The sequence below is a fragment of the Sipha flava genome, unplaced genomic scaffold (genome assembly GCF_003268045.1).
Source record: "Sipha flava isolate LNK unplaced genomic scaffold, YSA_version1 206_pilon_pilon, whole genome shotgun sequence".
In the NCBI taxonomy this organism is placed as follows: Eukaryota; Metazoa; Arthropoda; class Insecta; order Hemiptera; family Aphididae; genus Sipha; species Sipha flava.
This window is the reverse complement of record NW_020272810.1, coordinates 174,271-199,744: the sequence shown is the minus strand read 5'-3', so window position 1 is coordinate 199,744 and position 25,474 is coordinate 174,271. Positions and strand designations below refer to the sequence as shown.

General features: G+C 42.7%; 1 protein-coding gene across 1 annotated transcript; it reads right to left on the bottom strand.

Moving 5' to 3' along the window:
• Window positions 1–196: 196 nt before the first annotated feature.
• Window positions 197–24,545, bottom strand: LOC112682530 (zinc finger protein basonuclin-2-like). The gene is made up of 3 exons (XM_025553160.1): window positions 24,491–24,545; window positions 5,275–5,513; window positions 197–4,596 (listed from the first exon to the last, which is right to left on the bottom strand). The coding sequence occupies exons 1-3, from the start codon at window positions 24,528–24,530 to the stop codon at window positions 1,648–1,650; spliced, it is 3,228 nt and encodes a 1,075-aa protein (XP_025408945.1). The 5' UTR covers window positions 24,531–24,545; the 3' UTR covers window positions 197–1,647.
• Window positions 24,546–25,474: the final 929 nt, after the last annotated feature.

Here is a 25,474-nt window from a genome sequence, read left to right as displayed (position 1 = left end):
TATAATAATAATAATAATAATAATAATAATAATAATAATAATATATATATTTGTCGATTACTGCACAAAAACGTACATGTACGCACAATATAATAGTACATATTTTTAAACATATACAGTATAATATTACAATAATATTGCCGTGCCTACAAAATACACTCTAATAGATAAGGACTAGTAAATATTTTCAAATGTCTTATAGAACAGAACCTTTATTTTTTTTAGTTTAAATTTTTTTATTTTATTTAAAATTTTTCTTTTTGATTAAGTCGAGAGAGATGCTCACGCGTGTCATACACAAAACAATATATTACGTATGTATAACTTACAATTTTTTTGTCAAATATATAAATATATATATAATATGTCTATGACGTGCTTTATATAATATATTTACACGCACGACACGACGATTGCGCAACGTATAACGCGCAAAAAAAAAAACGAGAAACATATTTTATTTACAGTAATAATATTTTTAAAAACTCACTATAAACTTTTGTTATAACTTGCCGTACAAATAACGTATCTAAAAAAAAACTACTAATTTATTCCTACGCATATATTTACATGAGAATATTTTACTAGATTCATCATAATGCAGACGTAAGTATACATATATAAATATAAGAATACATATTATACATAAATATATTTAAACACAACTTATGTAAAAAAAAAACACAATTAATAGGTATATATATTAAAATTAATAGTTCGTATTATTTACGCGTGGTTTTCTCTACTAATTTACTAAATGATAAATATAGTTATTATATATTATACATCCCATCGATTTAATATATTATAAATATACACTACGACGCCGATAAAAGAACCGACAATAAAATCGTCTATAATAATATCTATCGTAATAATAATAATAATAATAATAATAATAATAATAATAAATACATTAACAAAAATGAATCACATATTTTCGTGTATCGTATACGTATATATAATAAAAATTGGCTTCGTAAAACGAACGGGAAGAGTGTAGAGGGCTAGGGAGGCGGTTGTTGGACGTGTAGATAATATTCACGTACGTACACACATACCGATTGACAATACATATATAATACGTACATATATAAATGTACAATATAAAACGTAATCGGTATAAGCACCAAAACGAAAGTTCAAAAAAAAAAACGAAAAAAAAAAAACAAAAAACCGTGTGCGCTAGGGGGTAGGCCGAAGGTAGGGGTAGTAGTAGTAGTAGTAGTGGTGGTGTATGCAGTAAGCCCGGATATTTGAAAGTACAACAATTGCAGTACACTCAACACGTTACCGGTCTGCGAATTTTCTAGCGCACGCTAAACGCACCCATTACTGCGGGGTAGAGGGACGACGATGGGATATGCTTCGGTAGACAGAGGGTGGGACGACTGCGTTCGATGATGATGATGATGATGATGATGATGATAATAATAATATTCATAATAATAATAATAATGATATATAATATTACAATAATGCACGACGAACGGTAATGTCGGTGTTCGACGGGAGAAGAGTTAGCCGACGGTTGGCCCGTGCGCACGGCAGTAGTCATTACCACCACCACGGCGGCGGCACGGGAAATCGCTGCGGTCCGTGGTGGTGATGATGATGGTGGTGCTGCTGATGACGATGGGCTCGAGGTCACGAGGTAGCGGCTGCTTGCACGCCGGTCCCGGACAGCGACGGTCGGTGACTGTTCTCCGCGTGCGCGTTGCGCTTGGTCCGCGAGCTGAACACCATGCCGCAGCCGGGCACCTTACACCTGTGCATCTCGTGCATGTGCAGCTGCTCGTAGTGCTCGCGCATACCGTTCTTGTCCGGGAACGATTTACCGCAGAACCGGCACGCGTACATGCCATTCTCCTTGTCCGGCACTGGCGGCAGGTCCTCGTCGGCCGAGTACACCAGCCGGCCGCCGCCGCCGTTGACCGCGGCCGCGGCCATGGCCATAGCAGCCGCGGCAGGCAGGTGCCGGAACGGCGAGCCGACTGCGCCGGCCGCGAACTGCGGCGGGACCTGCATCAGCCCGTTGCCGCCGGCCAGCGCCTGGAACTGCTGCGAGTCCGCGTACAGCCGAGCCAGGAACTCGGCGTGCATGTACGGGCTGTCCGCGACCGCGGCCATCAGGTTAGCCGACGACGGTGGCGGCGGCGGAGGACCTTGCTGCGGCTGCGGCTGCGGCACCGGCGGAGGATGGTGTGGCTTCTGCGTGGGCGCAGCGGCCGGTTGCTGCTGCTGCTGTTGTTGTTGTTGTTGCCCGGACGGTTCCGTGGACGTGGAGGGTGACGACGTTGACAGCAGTTTCCGGTGCAGGTTCAGGTTGGAGCTGTGCCGATCCCGGCTGCGTTTGGACGGGAACGTGGCGTTGCAGCCGTCTACCACGCACTTGTGCATGATTTTCATGTGCACGTTCTGGTAGTGCGCCTTGACGCCAAAGTGGTTGGGGAATGTCTTGCCGCACGCTGCGCATGCGTGAGGATTATCCTTGTCCACGGGCACTTCGTCCATTTTGACGAACCGACCGTTCTCGACAATGCCGTACACTCGATGATTCCCGTCGCTGTCCGAATCGCAATCGTCCAAGTCGTCTTCATCTTCGTCATCCAGATCCAAGTCATCAAGATCGTCGTCCGCGTCCTCTTCCTCCAGCAGCCCGTCGTCTTCTTCCGACAATAGCGAGTCTCTGGACCCGCTGCCTGTACCGCCGCCTCCATCACCACCGCTTGCTGAACGCCTGTCGCCGACCGCTACGGGGCTGGACGATGACCGTTTCCTACTCAGATTCAAGCACCCGTCGTCCTCGTCCGCACTCCGCTTCTCGGAAGCAGCCACCACTTCGTTGTTGTTGTCCTTGGGCGAAGCGGCGGAACCGTCGTCCGTGCACGACATACCCTCGTCGCTCAGGTCGGCCGCGGCAGCGAATCTAGTCGGGTTCATGCTCTTGCGTTTATGCACGTTCTTGATGGCCACCACGGGCGGCCGATCGTTGTTGTTGTCGTTGTTGTTATTCTCGTTGTTGTTGTTGTTGTGATGGTGGTGTTGCGCTTCGACCACCGTGCTGCCAGCATCGTCTTCCGATTCCTCGGACATGCGTTTGCAGCTCCGGTCACTCCGATGTTCCGAATCGTCCTCGTCGTCATCCACCGCGTTCCCATCCACTACAATGCCGTCTTCCTCGTCGTCCATGTACTCGTCCATGTTGTCCGACGAGAATTCCGCGGACCGGCGCAGCTCTTCGGCTAGGTGCAGCCCGGACGCGGAGCTGTGTTTCGAGCCGACCGCTCGCATATCCGTGCCACCGGTCAACAGAGGGAACGCACCGAACGCTAGTTGGTTCATGGCGGAAGCCTGTAGTGGCGTGATGACCATAGGATGGTGTGCTTGCGAGCTGCGGCCGTCGTGCGGTGAGATCTTCCGGCGCAGGTGCGGCGAATGCAGCTTAGGGTTGGGGTTGGCGCTGTGCCGGTTGCGCGACCTTCTTGAGCTGAACATCATGTTGCACCCTTCCACCGTGCATTTGTGCATTTCACGTAGGTGGACGGCGGAAAAGTGTATCTTCAGTGCTCCCTTGTCACAGAAAGTCTTCAGGCACACGTTGCATTGCACCCGCTTCTTCCCAGTGGCCGGATTGATAAGTTGTGTGCCCAAATTCAACGGAAGTCCAGCCGAACCCCATTGCCTTTTGAGCGGCAGCGGAGTCTTTCGCACGTGGCCTCGATGGGGTCGTAACGCTTTAGGAGCGCTGTCTTTGCTCAGGTTCAGCGCACTTTGCGAGTTTTCCTCTTCCTCGTCACCATCTTCCGACCCGAATTCACTACTGCCAGCTAAGCTATCGGGCGGTCCGAACTTGTTGTTGAAGTCGTTTTGTTGTTGTTGCTGCTGCTGTGGTTGTTGTTGTTGTTGTTGTTGTTGTTGTTGCTGTTGTTGTTGTTGTTGTTGCTGTTGCTGCTGCTGCTGCTGCTGTTGTTGTTGGCTAGGACGCGGAGGAGGAGGTAAGAGGTCCGACGAAGAGTTGTTAGATCGTCGATCTGAAGAGGTTGACAAAGGCTTGTTACCGACAAACCCAGCGGCTGCCGATTGCATCTTACGAAAATCGAAAGGTTGCATGTTTTGAAGTTTGTTGAGTGGCGATACGCTGCTGGTGGGGCTGCTCACCGGCGGAGAGCCAGCTCCGTTGCATGCATTACTAGGAGGTGGCGGCGGTTGTAGCTGTGGAAGTCCACTAGGTGGCTTAACAAACCCAAACGAGGGTCTTGGCGGCGACGGTGGACAACTTCCAACCGGCCGGCGTTGTGAAAGCTGCGTTAGAGGTAGTGGTGGTATTGACTGAGGAGGAGTTCGTGGCCGGAATTTCATTTCATAACCAGATTTGTGGTCGTTGCTCAACTGCTGTTTTTGACGTTCCATTAACCGTTTCATGTCTGTCTCTAGGGCTGGCAAAGCCCGAAAGTCAGCGCCCAGGCCGTGCAAAAGCAACTGCTGCGTAACCGCTCGGGTTTCACCGAATCTTAAAAACTGTTGCAGCACTAGTGGCTCTTCTTCCGGACTACATATGTTCCAACGTTCTAAAATTCCGCCACCAAGTGGTTCCTGTAACGATACAAATGACATACACGTTAATTTTCTGTAAAAATACAAATTGGGAAACGGTTGTGTTGGCGGAATAGTCTCACGTATCTCGATAAAACAATAGCCCCAAGCACCTATATACTTCATAAATTGATATAGTGTAAAACGTAGTTGTTTTTATATTTCGTGCCAATCGTCAGTCCCAGGGGGGCCCTGTTCTCGAGTCGGTATATTAACGTCAGCCTTAGGCTCGCGACCGTAAAACGACGACGGCCGCATTGGAGAAAACAATAGTTAACAAAATAACAGACTCTACCACTATGCTCGCAAGACAAGCTGCCCTAGGGACTTTTAAAAGTACGCGTGTGTGTATGTAATTCAATCATCCATTACTCAGCAACACACACACACACCAACACAAATAGAAAGTCAACTAACGCAGACGAGTTGTATATTACATAAAATTATTGCAACCCTTTCGGGATGGTTTGTTTTTCCCGAGCCCTTCACATGACTCTCACGTCACGTACATTTCCACGGCAATGGACGACCCCAAAAACAAACAAAGAAAACAGGGTCGTTTCACTTGTTCATTAGGAACCTATCGATGCGTTTTTGTGTGTTTAACCCTTTCACCGTTCACAACATTGTGAATTTTTCCCGTTCGTATATAAATATTTATTACGACCAATGCATTACCTGAAGTATATAACCCCTGGCGTAGTCTTCGTGTGTCCATCCGAACCCTCTGAGTACGGCTGACACTTCGTCTTGCCGAAGTACACTGAACAATCGGTCCAACAAAATCTTGAGCCTTATAGGCAGAGCCTGACAACCGTATAGCACCAAACTGGCGATGTCGAAAGCCACATTTGGCTGGATTGGCTCCACAGCTCCGTTTCCCAAAGCGACTCCACCGAATCCCAACTTGTCTAAGGCTGTGAAAAGAAAACCAAATATACTCGTTAAAAATACGTTCTATACACATTTGGTCACATTAATCGTTAAAATATATATATAGAGCGCATAGTGGGTATAAACCATCATTTGGGTACCGTCGATATAAAATACGCTGTATAGCCGGTGATGATGACGGTAAGGATCCCTCTACACACAGGATTCTCTCGATCATTACCCACACAATATAATAATAAATGAAACCCGTGGGATTGATGATGAACGCGCTTTGCTCCGTTGCAGTATATTACCCATTTATATATATATACAAGCTGGTTTATGAAAAAAAAAAAAAGGGACTAGACATAATTTTCTACCTGACCTATTCAGCGCATCGCTTCCACAATGGGCTCCAGTTATTAAATATAATAATATAAATATATATATGATTCATTTTTCTCGATGGCGGTGGCGTTTCGACTAACGCTAACAATGGATTTTTTTTTTTTTTTAATTTGACAACCTATCATATATACATTGCGTATTTTGGTTCGCTCGACCGTTAGATTGTGTTTGGTCCCAAAATCAATTCGACTGGAATGAAGCGCCGCAGCATCAGCAAACCAATAATAATAATAAAAATAATAAAAAAAAATGAATTATCAATTGAATAATATTCCAATCGTATTTCCTGTTTTATGTACGTATTACATAGCTGTCCAAACCTACTCATTGTTAAAACTCGAAAAGATCATACGGGACGCGCGATTTTACCTTATTGTTGCATAATAGATTTTCCTTCGCATAAATCTCAACAAAAAGATATATTTTTTTCCGGTCGACTGCAGATAAATCACATTATATTTTATCAAAATGGCCGTCGTCACAATGCGGAGACTCGCTTCGAAAACGGTTTACGGCGGTTCGCACTACGGTACACGCGATACGTCACGGAACACTGAATACGAATATTACGTACAAAAGTATGAATAAAAATATTACCCAACGAAACGTCGAACGATACGGAGGAGTCCCATCACACTAGCACCGCGAGGACAATATCGAAAAGAAAAACAAACGTTTCGTGTCGGCCGGGGACCGGACACTTTTGAAGAACCTCCCCAATGCGGATATACTGCGTAATGCGTTAACAGTAAACGTTTTATGATATGTCGCCCGAACGGACTTTTGGAGAGAACCTTCGGCGCGCACATAACGAATAAACGTGTAACGCGTTAACAATAAACGAACGCGTAACGGAAAACGATCGAGCCGGCCGCGGGGACGTGTGTTTTGTACAACGAACGTTCCTGCCACTGTACATAGAGATTCACGGTGTTTTAGAGTATCACGTTATATAACAATATATACGTTACCCGTGTACACGCGCACGCATTAATACATAATGGAATACAAGGGAATCGGACTGTACGCGGTCGCCTTCGTTTCAAGTGCAGCAGCAGCAGCAGCAGCAGTCGGTGATTAAACGCGTATTTCTCTGTTACGAAGCCTGTCATCCGTGTGCGCCGTGTACGATGTATACACCGAGCGCGATGAGTTTGAAAACTTCTGGGCCCGCGCGTACGGCCGTATTAAGCGCGCATTGTGCTCGGTCTCTCGGTCCGCGTACACAGCGACGGTAAAGTGTGCGCGCGGCAACGGTGGGACGGCGCGTGAGGGGAGGGTACAGTCATTATATTCGGCTCGTCATTGTTAAAAACGTAAATAATAATAATAATATTCTACAGAGTGGCGCGCGCGTATACATGTATATGTATGTATGTATGTATGCGCACTTTAAGGTCGTCGACGATGCGCGAGCGATGACGCGACGACTACATCGCGTACAATACGCTAATGGTGACGTGGCGGGTGTTAGGAGGGCGGGCGGATGGACGGCCGTGGGGAGTATATTATATATCTTGCTCGGTGCAAAGGGACTGGAACATAATACGATGCGTACAAGTACACACGCTGCACGTTTATATACAAACGAGACCCCTTTAGAAAAAAAAAAAAAAAAAAAGAAGCGTTTTCTACATTACATTATTGTACGTGATCCGTGATCCGACGATCCATTTTAGTATTATTATTATTATTACTAATAATCTGCGGATATAATAAACGGTGCAGCTGCAGCGCTCGCGGGGAGAACACTGCACTACGTACATCATGGACGAGGGTGTTTTTCCTTTTCCTCCGCGTCCTGTTCGTGTTTTATGCGTCGCCGTGTCGTCTGTCCCCGAACGGCCGTCACCGCGTGCGCCGCACCACTGTCACAGGCGGCGACGCGTCCCCATTGGTCGGCCCCGTTCGTGTCGTAAGCCGCGTGTCAACCGCCGATCGACGCCCCGCCCACAGTGCCGCGACAATATACTACAACACTCCACCCACCGACGTGACGGACACGACACAATGACACATCATGCGCCGTGGCCGCCGAAACGAATACACAAAAAAATACACGCGCTCGCGTTGTAGATGATACCGAGAGTGCGGGGGTCAAAAGGAAAATATCCTGTCGGATCGTATTGGCGAATAAAATGGCGTTGTGATCATCGATCGAGAAGAAGAAATGCAGAGGAAATAATGATTTGAAAAGATTTTTTTTTTTCATAAAATATCATCCGCCTATACGGTACGAGAAATATTTTTATACAAGATTATATTGTTATTATTATTATTATATGACGAGTATATTGCTTATGATTTTTTTTTTTTTATTATTTATTTTTTATTCTTGTTCTTCACACACGCAAACACAACTGCCGCAATCGTCGTTTTTCCCATCGGCCCCGGACACGGCAGCTTATGTTGTATACAAGAGGACGACGCGACGCGCCAAACATCTGCTGCTGCTGCTGCTGTCAAATACAACAACAAAAAAGACGCCGCGAACGATATTTCATAAAAGAAAAATTACGTTATTACGACGACCATTTTTTTTTTGATTGCGTCGGCTTACACCTAACGGGGGATACGGCGGGTATGCATATAGAGATACGAGCACCAAATGTATATGTGTAATATATATTAAAGGTGTATAGGTAGTATACCTGAATTAAATACCATTCTTATGTCGTTTAATTATACCTATATTTGTACAATAGAATGTCCGCGATAAGATTTTATAGTATTAGGCACATGGCACCTACACACACATACAAAAGATATAATAATTATAAAAATATTATGTCAATTATCGGAGCCCGTAAAAGATCTGAACTACGGGACTTTTATTTCTCCCCTCAATCTAGAATTCTATACTTAACTCTCACAATATTATGTGCGCAGGTATTCCTAAGGTTATTCGTACCTTGAAGTACTACAATTACGTTGCTATTATTATAATATGTAGTGCACATATAATAAGTATAATCATATGGTTTATATATATATGTATAATATGTAAAGCTGGACGGAAGGACGTAATAATGGATGTATTCATGTACATAAATCATTGCGAACCTTTATTCGTGCAGGATACGTAGCCGCAACGCATATACAATACATGCGAATAAATGAACTTGATCGTGGGTATACGTGTGATGTTCAAATTTCGTCTATCATACTACGAATAACTTTGGGCGTTTCGGAGTGCATTACTGTACACAACCAAGTCAACCGCGTCTGACGGTAATATCAATTGTAATATTATTTACGCGAATCGCTCTAGTACATGTGCGCATACTCATATAGGTGTATAACATATGTTTATTGCCTACTTTAATCAATGCTCTTACTAATACTCGCGCGCGCGCGCGTGTGTGTGTGTGTGCACGGTCCGATGAAAAATCGTCTCGAACACAAATATATACGTTTCTGTGACCGCAAGACGCGATGTTATTACATTGACTGCATGAAGTAGGTACATAAACATAGGTATACGCGTTATCCGCACGAAGAGTCGTCGTAGTGTGTCCTGTGTGCACAGAATGATATATACGTATAGAGTGATAGACTCTCGGTTAGACGCTGAAACCGGTCACATTATTGTGTTCATATATAAATATGCTTGTACACGTATTCCGCTCGTTTTCTCACGAATAAAAATTACAATTACAACATAACGCGCGCGCGTCCATGTATAATATACGCACACGTAATGTGTATATTTATGTGTACACACGAGCGTAAACATACGCTACGAAGGAGCAGCAAGTGCGATGTCTGTGTTGCGGTTCGAAATAGGACCGCAAGAGGACCGCAAACGAGCTGTTCGTCGGCGCTGCTGCAACGGCGTTTTTCCCATCGCACAGTCCACCCCGTGTGCGACGCCCAACTTGCGTATCGTAAAAGCAAAATTACTTAAGGTGTACGCGCGCGCATAACGAAACGTAATATTATATTCCAATTTTTTTTTTTTTATTACAATATAATAATACACGACGGATGTACGTCTACATATCTGTGTTCCTCGGCTCGATATGTATATTAGTTACAAGCATTTTCGCGGGTTTTTAAGGCGTACACATGTAAAGATCTTCCAACTCCGAAATGGTAATTTAATAAAACCTCGTCACGGAAGGGAAATTTTACGCGCGTAATTATAATTATACATGATGCGTTCACTATGAACGAAATGTTCAAAAAGAATCATTATGCACAAATAATCATGACTGGACGAAATTTAATTTTACATATTATACACGTATAAATCTATTTTATACGTCACGCGGTGGACGGGCACGTTGTCAATGCATGTCGCAGGCACACTTCGAGTGCGCAAACCGATTTTCGTGACCCGGCGGCGGCGGCAACGACGATGGATAATTTATGCAAATTTTGCGGTCACGTGTGCATATTTAATGAAACGTATGATACGTGAAGCCTGTAGTGCACTGTGTACGCCATCATCACAACAGCTACGTAAATTATCAAAAAGCGTTGATGTGTGTCTCGTGTAGCAAACGCGCACATAATGGAATTGACGTGCAACGGGTCGATTGGCGAAAGGCGCGGAAAAACGTCCGTCAGATAAGTGTATAAGTGCTTTATTATATATTATACTGCGCACACGTTGTTGTTGCGTCGGAGAAATCGTCGCCTTGCCCGAGCGAAATAATTGAAATACGACGAAATAATAAGTCGTAGAGAACCGTATATCGGTGGTGTTGTAAAAAAAAATAAAGTTTCGAACGTGTGCGCGTACATATAATTACGATATATGTTTATTAACTACACGACGGCGTCGGTCAACGGTCAAGTAGTACCTAAGTATATGTATCGTCAAGGTCGGACAAAAATTAAAATATACCTTCTCTCAACGACGACAAAGCCGAGTTGCAATTCCGAAAAAAAAAAATAAACATCTACACATACGTAGTACGTAATATACTAGTTTTGTTTTTAATTTTTTTTTTCATCCATCACTCGACATACATCAGACGGTCGTAAAATAATAATAGTTGTTTGATATCACGCGCGTGCGTTTTAAATATATATTAGATATTAGATATATATAGAGTGTATTTCTTGCTACCGATATACATGTATTAAATAACGAAACGTTAAAGACGCGGAAATATAGGTGAACACGTAAAAGCCAAAAGAAACTTAAATATATTCAAATAAAAATAACATACAATAATAAGTTTTTCTGACGACTTACACATGTCAAAACGGTGCGCGTGTGTGTGTGCGTGTGTTATAATTTTATATAATTATTTGAAATATAAATATAAGTGTAAAATTTAATTATTATTTCTCATGGATAATTGGCCGGTGGCTCTGACAATAATTTCGTTTACGAGGGTGACAGAAGTAAGCGGAGGAGAAAAAAAACTAAACACGGATATAATTTAACCATCAAGGATAATGTATAAATATATTATGTGTGTATATATAAATTTAATAGCTGCATACGTAAGGTTATATAATTTTATGCTGCAGCAATATTAAGTGCCACGTCTTGGGTTCGTTAATAATAATTGAAAATGTAAATTCCAAAGGGCATTTATAAACGCGACAATGAGAAGTATTATACGTACAACGATAACAAAGGTCTCTTTGCGGATGACAATTCCAGCCTAAGGGCGATCGAGGTAATTTAAAATGACACCCCTTTGCGTCCGTTACTCATCGACGTTTACCAACGAGGGCCCGCCGCGAGGGTAGTATTGTCAGCCACATCAAAGGGCAAAAACGAGCTTATTTTATACCATATATAAATATATACTACTGCGCCGTATAATCGACGAGAACGCAGAATTCTAATAATATCTATAGCCCGAATATGGCTTTTTCATGTATTTTTTTTCCCCCGGAAGCTAAAAGGAATATTTTAAATTTACTACACGTACAGTGCGTATATTTAATGTGTCTTTATGCGTGTAACTTGTTATATGTACGGGAAAAGATCTTTTGGAAATTTTGACGGCAGAAGGACGATATTCTCCCCCTGTATTCGGAAAAACCATGTCGTTGTCCTTGAGATGGAGTGCACAAACGTTTTCGTCGCGTCGCACTGCAGTTGCGATTCAGAGACTTCCGGTTCACGTGCGCGCGTAGGGGGGGGGACATACAATCTGTTTTATTTTTTGTCGTTTCCAATTATTGACAGCGTATACGTATAATGTGCGTATAGTATACAGGTACGCCAGGAGGCTGATGGCTACGCCACGCGTGAGAACTGCGTTGCCGCAAAGACGACGACGACGACGGCGGAGCAATTAGCAACACAAAATTATACACAATAATGAAAATCGGTTCGCCGGAAGGATAAACAATACAGGAGAAAAAAACGAAAAAAAAAATTTGCGTTTATAATACATTGTGTCCGAAGAGAAAGAAAAATATAGTGAAACGGTGACTGGTTTTGTGTTCCGCGTGTAAATATACACATAGACATTACACACACACACACACACACACACACATATATATATCGTTTGCTAGTTTCCATCTCTCGAGTCTTTTACGGCTCATTCCGTGCGGTGGCGGTGGTGGCAGAGGGATTGTGTGCGCAGTGAAGTCATAAACGTATTACGTATAGGAATATAACGTGTAAATGTATGTATACAGCGCGGTCATCACGCGGCGGAGGCGGTCGTCTAATAAACCGTGACCGGCAGCGGTTCCGCACGATTTCGTAAACAAATGAACCTTCAAATGGCCGTCTAAAAGCGATCAATTAATCGATTGACGAACTATACACGCCATCGCCGCCGACTATTTTTTACAGTATATTATTTACTTAATACGTCGCCGCCGCGTGTAACGAGTCCCGTTGTCGAGGTATTTGTTTTTTTTTTTTATTATTATTACGTTTTTGTACACAAGAGTGTTTTCCAGTATTATTTTAATTTAAATTTTTTGTACCTTCGTTCCGTTTACCCCGAAGACGACAACGCAACGCGACACCGACGCTGAATTTTTCACGCCCGTCCCGAAACGGATCTATATATAAACACACGCCTACGCGTGCGAACGAACAAATAAAACACGCGTTTAAAAAAATAAACACTCGCCGCAAACAATGTGCATATCACGTAAAACAGTCGCGCTAACCGCTGTAGCCAAATACGAATTTAAAATCAACAATTAAACGAAATTATACGTACAAACGTATACTATATTTTAAGAACCGCTGTATGTTATAACCGCCTACTCGATAAATCGCTTTGACCAAAACTCAAATACAACTATAATATCAGAGGCTGTTAGGTCGTAAAGGTCAGTGCGAGTACCGCAGTGCACCTACCTACTAAAAACCCGAGAAGTTATTATTTTCCGATTTTACTATACACCACGAGTATATATGTACATTGAACGCGCTCTCGATTTCGGACCTTAATGTAACTTTAACGACGAGGATGTATCGCATAAATATATATTTATATACGTTTCAATGTGTGCGCAGACTGCATGTTTTCGCCGAATATACACACACACACACTATTTCAAGTCGATTACATTATGCCTATATAAGAGTATAGAATATATATAAAAGTTTGTGAGTATGAGTGTGTGTTGTAGTATAAGCGCCATTGATCACAAAAATCCGAGGGGGGTCGTATGTACACACGCGGCGATGGTGTACACGGATACGTTCGCGTTATTTTGATACATACACATGGGTATACATTAACTACATACATACTTATTATATACGTTCTTGTGCGTATGTGTGTGTCAATAATGTATTACCACGACTGTGGTTTATGTCTAAGATCATTTAGGAAAAGTATAACTTCGAGCCGCCGTCGTTGTAAATTGACTGATGAGAAGCATTTGTCAAACATTTTTTTAACCGTTTCAAGTCTGTTATGAAGCTGTTATAATACACTACCCGTGTGTGTATTTACTGACAATTTTCCACATAGTTATTTATTACTAAAAAATATTAAATTATGCATATAGGTATAGGCGAGCACGGGTAATGGTAGTATTTATCCGTAGAGTATGTAATATTCACCGCACAAAAACGAAGGGTCCGTTGCGTTGAAATTTTCAATTATTATATTATAAATACCGTATGGAAAATACCACTGTTATACCTATTTCATATATACTACATAAACGCTGGGATAAACAATATAAAAACGGGGAGAAAAACCCGACGGAAGATTAGTCGTGTAAGTGTCAAAATAATAAAAAAAAAAAATAACAAAAAGAAAATCTTCTTTTTATCGGCCGAGGGGAAAATCGTCGTAAACGTCTCCCTCGGGTGAATTTACCCTCTTTTTTTTTTTTTTATTGACTTTTTGTACCACGCAGCGGTTGTCGCTTTGTATGTATACGTATATGAATGTACATGGACGTTAGGGGAAATAAAGTGGTTGACATCGTCGTCACACACAATAAGGCACTTTTACTAGCATACTATATAACTCGAACACTTGTTGATACACGCACCACTTAGGTAAAAAAAAAAAAAAAAAAAAAATAACAACAATTACATTTGTTGTTTGCGGGGGATGATGAAGCGACGATCAAATACTGTTGAACAAATGTTTGCGACAAAACTCGTATTACTCGTAAGTGATTGGGAAGCGATACAAAGATATTAGAATAAAAAGGAAGTAACGCGAAAGCGATGTAACATGATTAAGACAACACGTGTGGAAATGTACATGGATATTGAACAGTTGACACCGTGCGAATAACTTGTAAACAATTTGTTGAAAGCTAAGCAAATACATATATGTAAGAAAAAGCCAAGAAGAAAAAGAAGAAATTCAATAGTTCTTAGCGGGAAATCCGACGGGTTGGTTGATTTTCGAAGACGTTTAGTTGGTGTTCAATATCGTATTGTTACTGCCGCCATAACAGCCAAGTCTACTTTTAAAAAACGAATACACAATTTTTTTTTTCAATCCGTAGATCGGTTCATTAATGAAATGTTTCTCCACTTCTCTATCTCTATCCTTAGCAACTTCCTTTAATTTTTTCATTGGATCCTATACCTCCAAGTCTAGCATAATCTGCTTCACATATAGGATCGCATCGGCCTTCCCCTTCCTGGTTTTCCTTCGATTTCCCCTTCAACTACGGACGTTACCCGTTCGTTATTGCTTAGGAGGTGTCCCGTCCGTTTTTTTCTTCTCTCCCCGATTGTCCGTCTACATCGACCTTGAGTAAAATATTAAAGAGACGCGCGAGCCACAAGATACGTACGTATCGATAAATAATACGGTGTTTACGGTGGTGGATCGGATCGAGCGAGTGTAGTACATAACGATGTACACATGATATACGGTCGATGCGAAATCGATTTGTTCTCCGCACGTATGCATTATGTAATATACATGTACAATGGTACTACTGCGGTCGCCGACGATGTACGTAAATTTCGTATACGAAAAATCAAAAAAAAAAAAAAACCACTTATAGATTAAAAATCGTTTATTTTTTTTTTTTAATCAACCTCGCTTCTCCCTCAGGATGGGACGACGAGAGGCTATTTCGTTGGTTATTTTTTATTTTTTATTTTTTTAATAGCCCGACGAGCGGTGGCGGCGCGCGTACACATACAGGTATAGTGACACCACACCGCCGCCGCCGATATGCGTACGAGACGCGACGACCGTCTGCGAGCAGGTAACGCCCTCCGATACGTGAGCGCGCGCCCGCAGACCGAAACGACACAATATTATTAATATTATTATATTTTATTTTTTCATCATCACCGCCAGCCCTACGCAGTCTCTGTGAGCCCGGCAACGAACACGACGATTATACGCACGTCGTATAGTGTGCATACCGCATATACATGTGTTGTGTGTCGGTACAGAGGTGCTCGCGCGCCGAGTCCTATTAATGCGGTTTCGAAACAATAAATAAACAGCGGGAATGACATGATTCCAATTTAAAAAGAAAATAGGTGCGGTCTCTTTGACGACGGCGGCGGCGACGGCGTCGGCGACCAACGGGTGCCCCCCCGCGGGGTGGTGTGTCGCGCTGTTCGCCGCAGGGAGCCCTCTCGTCGTCGTCGTCGTCGTCTTCGTCCACCATCGCCCCCGCACCGCGGCTTGCGCGTGACAAGTTTGCGTCGACAAATGTAAAAAAAAAAAAAAACGTCTACGACCGTGAGAGACCCGTAAAGACGTGGTACACGATTTTTAATTTTAATTCTTATTTTTTTTTTTTTTTTGCGACCGTCGTTCGTTCGCCGCCAACAATTATTATTATACGACAAAACGTAAATCAATAGTTCTTTGCCAATGCGATATTCCACTCGTGTGTGTGTGTGTGTGTGTGTGTAATAAAAACCCACGTGTGTTTGTGCGCGCGTGTGGAGATTGGTTTTTTCCCCGTATACGTATGCGCGCGCGCGCGCAATTAAAACACGCTTTTAGGAGGCCGCTGCAGGACATAATATTATACCGGGCGCGCGCGCAGGTAATTACCTCGACGCAAAGGGCGGCGGAAAGAAGGAGAGACACGACGTTATTTTTTTTTAATCTCTATAAACATATATATATATATACATATGTCCCCCGCTTATACGAGCGTATATTATAATAATAGTGACTTTTTCTTATACACGAGTAATGATGACGGTCACAATCACGGTCGTACGGCATGTGTGTGTGATTTTGATGTGTCCGGATCGTAAAAAAAAAAAAAAGACTATATATATATATATACGTATAACGTTACAGAGGTATACAACCTAGGTATACGTGGTCACACGCGTTCGCGTACGTGTGTGTAATGCTGCCGGGACCTGCGGCCGTCGCATTCCGAGTAACGCGAGACCATTATTATTATTATTTGTCAAAGTCATAACGTTAATTACACGACGACTCGCCTCCGGGGCCTTACGCACGCACACGCGCACACGTATACGTGTACATACATCCGTATGATGTGTATGTGCGAGTAGTTGGTCATTTTATGGCACATGTGTGCGCGCGTATTATTATACGGCCAGCGGTGCGGGTATAATGTACCAAGATGATGACCAGGTCGGTGTGGCTTCAATCGGTCCGTCAATCGTGTCCGAACCGAAAGGACGGCGACGACGTAAACGAAAAGATTTTGCGCAGCAACCGAGAGGTATATATCTCGGTGGAGGCTCACGGTGTCACGATCGGTAGATCATTATTTTGATTACGTTTTTTTTTTTTTCTTCATTCTTTTCATCCACCAATACATGCTCCGTTTCCACCACCACCGTCGTCGTCCCCTTCACCGCTGCTGCACACCGTGTCAGACGCGTCAGAACCGTTTACACGCGCGCGGCAGCGAAAATCACGCGATTATTATTATTATAATAACAATAATATTATCATACCGTTTACGCGCGCGCGCGTGTTGTAGTATTATTTATTGTTCACTACTACGTTATGTTACGCGACGACAGAGCGCGATAACGCAGAGCTACATGTTGCTAAAACATTACGATGCACCGAATAACCATGGTTTTTTAATGTACCGACGAAAACAACAAATATTTAAACGAACAGACTCTATACGATTTCTTCCGTACGTACGGTGTAACGTTGGATATGGCTGAAAAAACGTCTGAACTGATGGTCGAGGACGAAAACCAGGTATGGATGAATAATAATATCGTATAAGGTTACGGTCATCGATAATAGATACTGGTACATATAATCAATGGTGTACGGTACAATCACAAAAGAAGTGGTTTTCTTAGGACGATGAAATGCAAATCAGGAAGTGGAAACGTCACGAGTTCAGCGATTATTTAACGAAAACCGGCGTGTCGGCCGCATTGGCCGACGCCGTACTCGAACTATGCCGAGCCGAGGAAAGACCATCCGACCCGATAGAGTACGTAAAAATAATAGTATATAGTATTGTATTATGTCGTAGGTTGATTTCTGTATTTGATTAAAATAAAACTAAACGATTTAAGAGTAATTCGTATTTATAACTATTGTGTCGTGAATAATTCAACGCGTTAGATTTGTTCGGACACGGATGCGACCGGACAACGAAGATATAACTGAAATCAATGAATACAATCGCAAGATCAAAGAGCTGCAACCAAAACTCGATCGGTTGCGCGTGGAAAGGGACCGACTTTTGGAGCAGAAGCGAAAGTTACAAACGTTACATGTTGACGAGCTGGTTTGCGAAGATCATATAATAATAGACGACGAAGACATATTATAATTTTTTTTTTCTTTAGAAAATCGTGAGATGTTTATACGATATTATCTGAAAAAATACCAATAACAATAATTTTGGACGTGCATTACAAAAAAAAAAAAAAAAATGGATTAGGACAAATTCTTTTTTACCTACACATACTTACTAAATTATATTATATATATATAATAAACAGATTTTCTTTTCGGAACCGAAACAAACGGATTAACAAGCACGTCGAAAGATCATTGACAAAATACTGTATACGCGATTCAATTTGACGGCGGCGGACAAGTAGACACACAAGCGCGTCCTCTAATAATCTTGTCGTCAGCGATTTAGTTTAGATATTTTATGCATATATTTAATATTCGCTCCGGCCAATTACACGGTATACACTACACGAGTACTTATACGTACTGGATCTATATATTTTACGTGTGCCGATCATTCACCGTGCCTTGATCCGTCGCCCGGTGTAACTACACATGGGCGAAATAATCCGCCGCTATCAATTTGCTTGTCCGAGTAGCAATTTTCTATATATATTTCCGAAAATTCGGTTTTTTTTTATCAGTTTAGTTTTACGATAAGTTCGTTTCCCTCCGTAGTAGAAAAAAAAGACATTTCGCTTTGACGTTTGGGAATTTTGGATACAAGAATAATAATAATAAAAAAAAAAATAATAAAAACCACATCGTACCTCTTATATTATTTATGCATACAAAGCACACCGACACGACGAGAACGCGTTATTATGACACAACGGGTATTATTATTGTTCTATAATAGGAGAAAAAAAATCGACGCGCGAATAATATTATGCCGTTACGAACAAACGGATCTGACGAATAACCGTACGGGGGCTGCTCATATAACATAATGTATAACGTTTACCAATACAGTCGACTCTCGATAACTCGAAGTTGACAGGACTATTGAAAAATTTCGAATCGTTAAGTAGTTCGAAAAGACGAGAGAGCAAAAAAAAAAATTCGAATTACTGAGTTAAGAGAAAAATTTTGTTTTTATTCAACATAATTATTAATTATTTCAGCAAATTAGGTGGTATTAACTGTTAATTGTTTTTAAAATGTAAATTTTAACGGCATAATAATTAAACTATGTAAATCAAATTATAATTATGAAAAATTATTATTTTTTGAAGAAATCTGTAATGATTTTCTGCTTCATTGAATTTAATTTCAATTTTTCTATTTTTCGAATTTGACGCACTCATCACAAGAACCTTACAACTGACGGCTATCGAAGAGATTAAATTACGATTAGTGACGAAATTAAGAAATAAAACCGATAAAGTTCTTACGACATTAATTCAATAACAATTATTGTCGAAAATAATACGCTAAATTTCTACACGATTGTGAACAAAAAGAACACGGACAAAATAAATTTGCTGAATATACTTTGAATTGCCGAGCGTCGATGATACTTCGAATTGTCACGTGTTGGTTTTGGCAAAACGTAATTTCCAATCACCGAGTGCGCTTACGAACGCGTTGTTTCCCCCCCCCCCCCATACACCCCCACCCCGCGACACTGCCCCCCCGCGCGGCCCCCCCCCCCCCCCCCCCCATAGAGATTATCGAGGATCGAGTGTAGATCGTTTGATAAACAGTACCGCGCCGCCGAATCGAAAGTGGAACGACACCACGTCCGGCGGCGGGTGTTGTCTCCTCGCGCGGAAGCGAATCTGTGTTTTCGACCGCGTCAAAGTCGTTCGCGCGTTTTCGTCCGGCCAGCCGCGCGCAGTTGTCAACCACCACGAGACTAACGGCCGGTCGAACAGTGCGAAACAATAGGTCTCGGGGGACCGTTAAAATACGCGCGCGACGCACAATAATAAATACGACCCGCGGTGAGTCGAGACGCGGTCGTACGCGCGGGGGCTCTCCGTTCGTCCGCTGGCGCCGGGCGCTTAATTAAAAAATATATAATATATCCGCGCGGTGCACGTACACGTAACGCGTTTACATTATTCCGTGTACATGTGCGCCGCCGATCGCTTTTGTTTCGGTGGCGGCGGAGGACCTGTGCGCGCACGACAAACAAAAATATTGTGCGCTTTTATACGGTACACACACACACACACACACACACACACACACACACGCATGCACACGATACGTGCGCCCGTCCGCCACCGACTGTACACGCGCGCCTTGGACGTCTCTCGTTCCATCACTCTCTTCCTCTCGGTCTCCGTCACCGTTCTCTCGTAAGGTAAATACTAACGCGGAGACCTTGAAGAATGACACTTCATTAATAATATTTGATTTTTTATATTTATTTTTATTTATTTTTTTTTTTTTTTTATTATCGTTCTTTCTTTCCTCGCCTAACCTAACCCGCGTGCGCGCGCGTCCTTTATGTGTACACCTATACGTTTTATAGCCGGTACGCATTGCGCACAGGTATACGTATAATACGACTCGTACGCTACAAGAATACGTACTCACTTCGGGCGAGTCGACGACGTTGACGACGTTGTGTGCGTACAATAATAATACACACGCACGCACACACTATTACAAAGTCATCTAATGACCGCGGTACGTACGCGGCGGCGAGGCGGCGACCGCGACGGGGACAAATCGAACCGAAAAACAGCGGTCCGTTTTTCCTCCGGGTCCCTTCGGGTGGTGAAGACGACGATAGTCACGCGCGGTCGTCGATCAGAAATACATTTCGTGACCGCAAACCGGTTTGTCCTGCAGGGAAACAACGGCGACGAACACCCAAGTTATTATTACTACGTACGTGGACCGACGTGAACTTACGGCGTGTACATAATACGCGTGTAGTGTGCACACGGTTTTACAATAATGACGACGACGACCGATACCAGTGTAGTAATAATAATAATAATAATAATAATAATAATAATCGCCCCACGGGGAGTTTTTAGACGACGGTGCACGATTAAAGGCACGGCGACACGACGACGATCGATGGCGTTTCTCCTCTTCTCGTTCGATTTTTACCGTAAAACGGACAATTATCGTCGAACGATGAAAAACGCACGTTTCTTCTCTCGTTCACACCGCGGTCCGCCGGTTCACTTTTACTTTTTGCCCCGTGTGGATTTCGGCAAATCGTTACCACGACGATAGTACAGTCAAACTTCGTGTTATTACCCTCAATACGAAATTACAATACGTAATTATTGTTTGCCGCGTACGATTCGTGCAGCACACCTTCACGAACACGTATCCCGGCCGCTGAGCCGAGCGCAAGTGTGACACCGCCGTCGTTACACCGGTTTGTTTTATTATTATTATAAGCTCGTCTCGACCACATTTCTTCGGTTAACGACAACGCCCGAGGCGGCCGGGATACGAGGTGCAGAATAACGGCTCGAACGGAATGTTATATTGTACATAATGTCGATGTGTACGGCCGCCGTGCCGGATCCGATACGTGTGGGTACAAGCGCGTATTATTATCATCGTGTACACGACAGCAAAATAATATATTATAATGGTGACAATAACGCGCGCCCGGTTTTGTCACGGACAACGAACACAAAGTGTATACGTACCGATAAACTCTCGGGTCCGCGTCCTACAGCAAAGTCGTATTGATTAATATAATAAACGTTTTCAACTGCGCCGAGGAGATTCGAATGCGGAGGACGACGGTGGCGGTACCGAAAGTTTCGGTGCCTTTGATCGACGGCCTGTGAACCGGCAGCATAACGATAATATTAACATTCCACTGGGACACGTGCGAGTCAGACCTTTGTCCGTTTATATAATTAATTTGTTGTGTATACATTCACGGCAGGATTGCGCAATAAGCGGAATTGAAGTCACTATCTCGCTCATTTCGGGGTTCTTTTTTACTTTTTTTATTGGCGTTGTTTAGTCCCTCGCAGTTTCTTTGACTCGACCGAATTTTTTGACAAAAAGTAATAATAATAATAATATGCAACAAAAATATCCGTGGCGGTGACGCGTGATGACGTCGTCCGAGTTAGACGGGTGGACCGACTAGCCGGAAACATTGTGTGCAATATTATGTACTCGTATACGCGCGACTATTTTCACGGTCTGGTGCACACTTCAGGCATATCGGTATTAAATTAAACGTCTCGTAAAAATCATCCGATTTATCGATCGTACTACAGTTTTTTCTATTTTTTTTTTTACCACCGTACATTTCACCATGTTCTTCGTCGTCTACTTAACAACACGTTGCTGCTCTACTACTGTGTACGTCGTCTCTTCCACCATATCCTACGTAATCGCGCGAGTGCACGCGGATAATCCGATGATTTTCTTTTCGGGAAAAATCCGACCGTCCGATATATACGTATATGTGTGTATTATAACGTTGTCGCACGCATATAACAGCGGCGGTGGCGGCGGTTGCGGCACTAACGTGACTGATATGACCGAGTAGTTTCCCACAGAAACCGGTCGTGCCGACACAGACCGCACGAAAATAAAAGAAGAAAAAATTGAAAAAAAAACACTATAAATATATATATATATATATATATATATATATATGGTAATAATAATAATATAACTATAATAACAATAATTCGGCATGATGCGTGTACACGTTGTGGAGGTGACGAATACGACGGCGATGATCGGCGAGGCGATTGTCCACGCGGTCCCCCCCTGATCCGCCGCGGCACGGGTTTTGTCGTCGTGATACGCGTCAAAATCCTTGTCACCGTGCGCAGAGACTGACTGATTTCCTGACACAGGAACACGAAAGACGATGATGAAAAAAAAAAAAAAGCATACACGCACGCACACGAGAATACTGGTACAGAAGAGATCTGCGGCCAAGCATGCGTGACAGACGACGTCAAATTATTATTCATGAGAAAAAGCGCGCGGACGACACGAATGTGTGCGGGGGCGAGACGACTGTGTATAGATTGTTGTTTTGGAAAAACGCGCGTGAAAACCGCTACACGCGACCGCGGATAAGTGTATCCCGGTCGTTGCGCAAAAATAATTCATTCTTCACCCGTTTACCGCATCGGTGGTGTATACGTACATCCGTTTAAACACCGAACGCGTACAATAATAATAACTAGACCGTGGATAGATGTCATAATTTATAGAAACGGGGGATATTATATTATAACGTTGCTATACGCGCGCTCGTGGGCGGTGGATAGTGAGAGGTTTTTTATTTTTTTTTTTTAATCTTCAATGCTGCAGCGAGGCTTTCGTGTGTACGGGTCGGAAAAGTGCAGAACGACATCGAACGGAGTATTTGTCGGTAATTGTAATATTCTTATAATAAATATTAAAACCTGTGTACAATGCGTGTGGTGTGTTCAGTCACCATAAGCCCGCCGTGCTCGCGCACGGCCTATTGGAGATCGACAACGGACGGGGGCAAAAATAATTAATTAAAATCGTATTCGGGGGTCGTCGCAATTTCGCGTTTTCCGCGGTTATGAACACGCCCGTCGGACCCGCCGCCGCGACAACACAAATGCAGTGGGTCTTGACAAGAGTCGATTCGTCGGCGGGATGCCTTACCTGTCCGTCCGCCGCCGATATATCATCAGGGTGGTTTTCCTTTGTTACGCGCCGATGTTATAATTACATACACAGATCTTTTTTCTACATATATATATATATATGTATACACATTTATACATCGTATAATAAAAAGGACAACGACGACGACAAAGAATTGAAAGACGCAATCGATAAAAAAAAAAAATAAGGGAAACTAATGATGAATACCCTCTAGACGGTACCTACCGTTGCATCACACACAAATATCGATTAAGAATACACACATACATACACAACTATAAGAATATAATAATAAGCGCATAGCTATATATACGAAATCATAACTCTGGACGAAAATAACATCTTATTGTCCCCGTGTACGTACGCACCGTCAAGTGTACAACACGAGACCCCACAAAATCCGCCAAAACATCGCGTAACCATGTTCCCCGTGCGAATAATGCCCCGGAAATATGGCCTTTCGATTTCCTATTATTGTTATTATTCCGCGCGTATACAGCAGAAGCATCTACCTCCCACGTGCACTCCTCCACAAGCGGTTTTCAGACGTAATATACCCAAGTTTGTACGCACGAGTTATATTTTAATTGTATTATGTCTCGTACCTATTGTACAGTAGAAAACCACGCGAAATATTAACATTGCACAGTAGTTTTCGCGTTATTATTAGTACACGTTTGCCGAGATTATTGGATTTTTTTCACACCGCGCAACACAAATATTAAACAGACAACAACGAAGCAGCTTCCTGTCGCTAATGAGGTCAAAATATCATTACGTCATAATGTATGAGATAATACGTTAACATATTTTATATTTATTTTAGACACAAAAACGCAGCAACAGCAACAGTAGGAGAGTGCGTGTTGAGAGGTCAACCGTCAATTAAACGTTGAAAATAAAAAAATATACATTACACAGTGGTACATCGAAGAAAAATCGCGCACACGTCGACATTGAAGTTGTTTATGACAGCACATATAACACACGCACAAACGATAATAACGAACACGACACGGAAAATACGAGGCGATAGATAAGAACCCATATTGTATGAAAAACAAAAAAGAAATATATCGAACGGACGATACCGTAAAAATAATTATAATTACCACTCGTCAGCGACGTGATGTTGGTGTGTGCGGATAACCTTTTGGGATGAAAAAAATAAAAACGAATGAAAAAAAAAATCGATTACTATACAATAATATATATTACTGCTATACAAACACGTAAGTAGTGAATCGGAATAAAAATATATTACGATAATACGAGGCTGTGATATAGAGCGACACACGCGATTGCGCAACGGTTTTTAATTAGAACGCACGAGCGGAGGAAGAGAACTCATCTTGTAAGGCGGCAGCGTTGATAACGATAACGATGACGACGACGCACTATATGCGGCGGCCACGCTGACAAAGGAAAACATCGATTTATCATTTCGGACATAATGGACTACTTATGCGCGTGTAATAAACGTCAAGGAAAATAAAAAAAAAACCTCCCGAAATCGTACAAACCTTCTGTTCGTCAATGCACATAGAATATCACTTAATTAACATTTCGACCTATTCATTTATACACACATATATCATATGATATCGAAATGAAAAGGAACGCAGTGGCACTTCTTTTTACGTTACACGATTTTATTTTTCTTCCAAAAACTCTGGGTCGTCCGTACAATGGTGGCAGTGTTTTTATATTATAATTTTGTTTTTCCAAATTGCTTTTATATGGACGACGATGACAACGACGACGACGACGATGACGATGACTCTTGCCGTCTCCTGTGTAACGGCGGACGCTGCCGCCGCCACTGCTATCGGAGAGTTAATGATGCATTGCTTCCTCGTAAATTATCGTACTTGTATTTTTTTTTCATCTTCTCTCCGCTC

What these genes read in the sequence shown, in the direction of transcription:
- LOC112682530 (XM_025553160.1), bottom strand. Translation starts at nt 24,530, where the DNA reads ATGTCGACGTGTGCGCGATTTTTCTTCGATGTACCACTGT. An exon ending in TTTCTTCGATGTACCACTGT is followed by an intron (nt 5,514 to 24,490) that starts GTAATGTATATT and finishes TTCTTTTCACAG; the next exon opens with CCTTAGACAAGTTGGGATTC. An exon ending in CCAGGGGTTATATACTTCAG is followed by an intron (nt 4,597 to 5,274) that starts GTAATGCATTGG and finishes GTATCGTTACAG; the next exon opens with GAACCACTTGGTGGCGGAAT.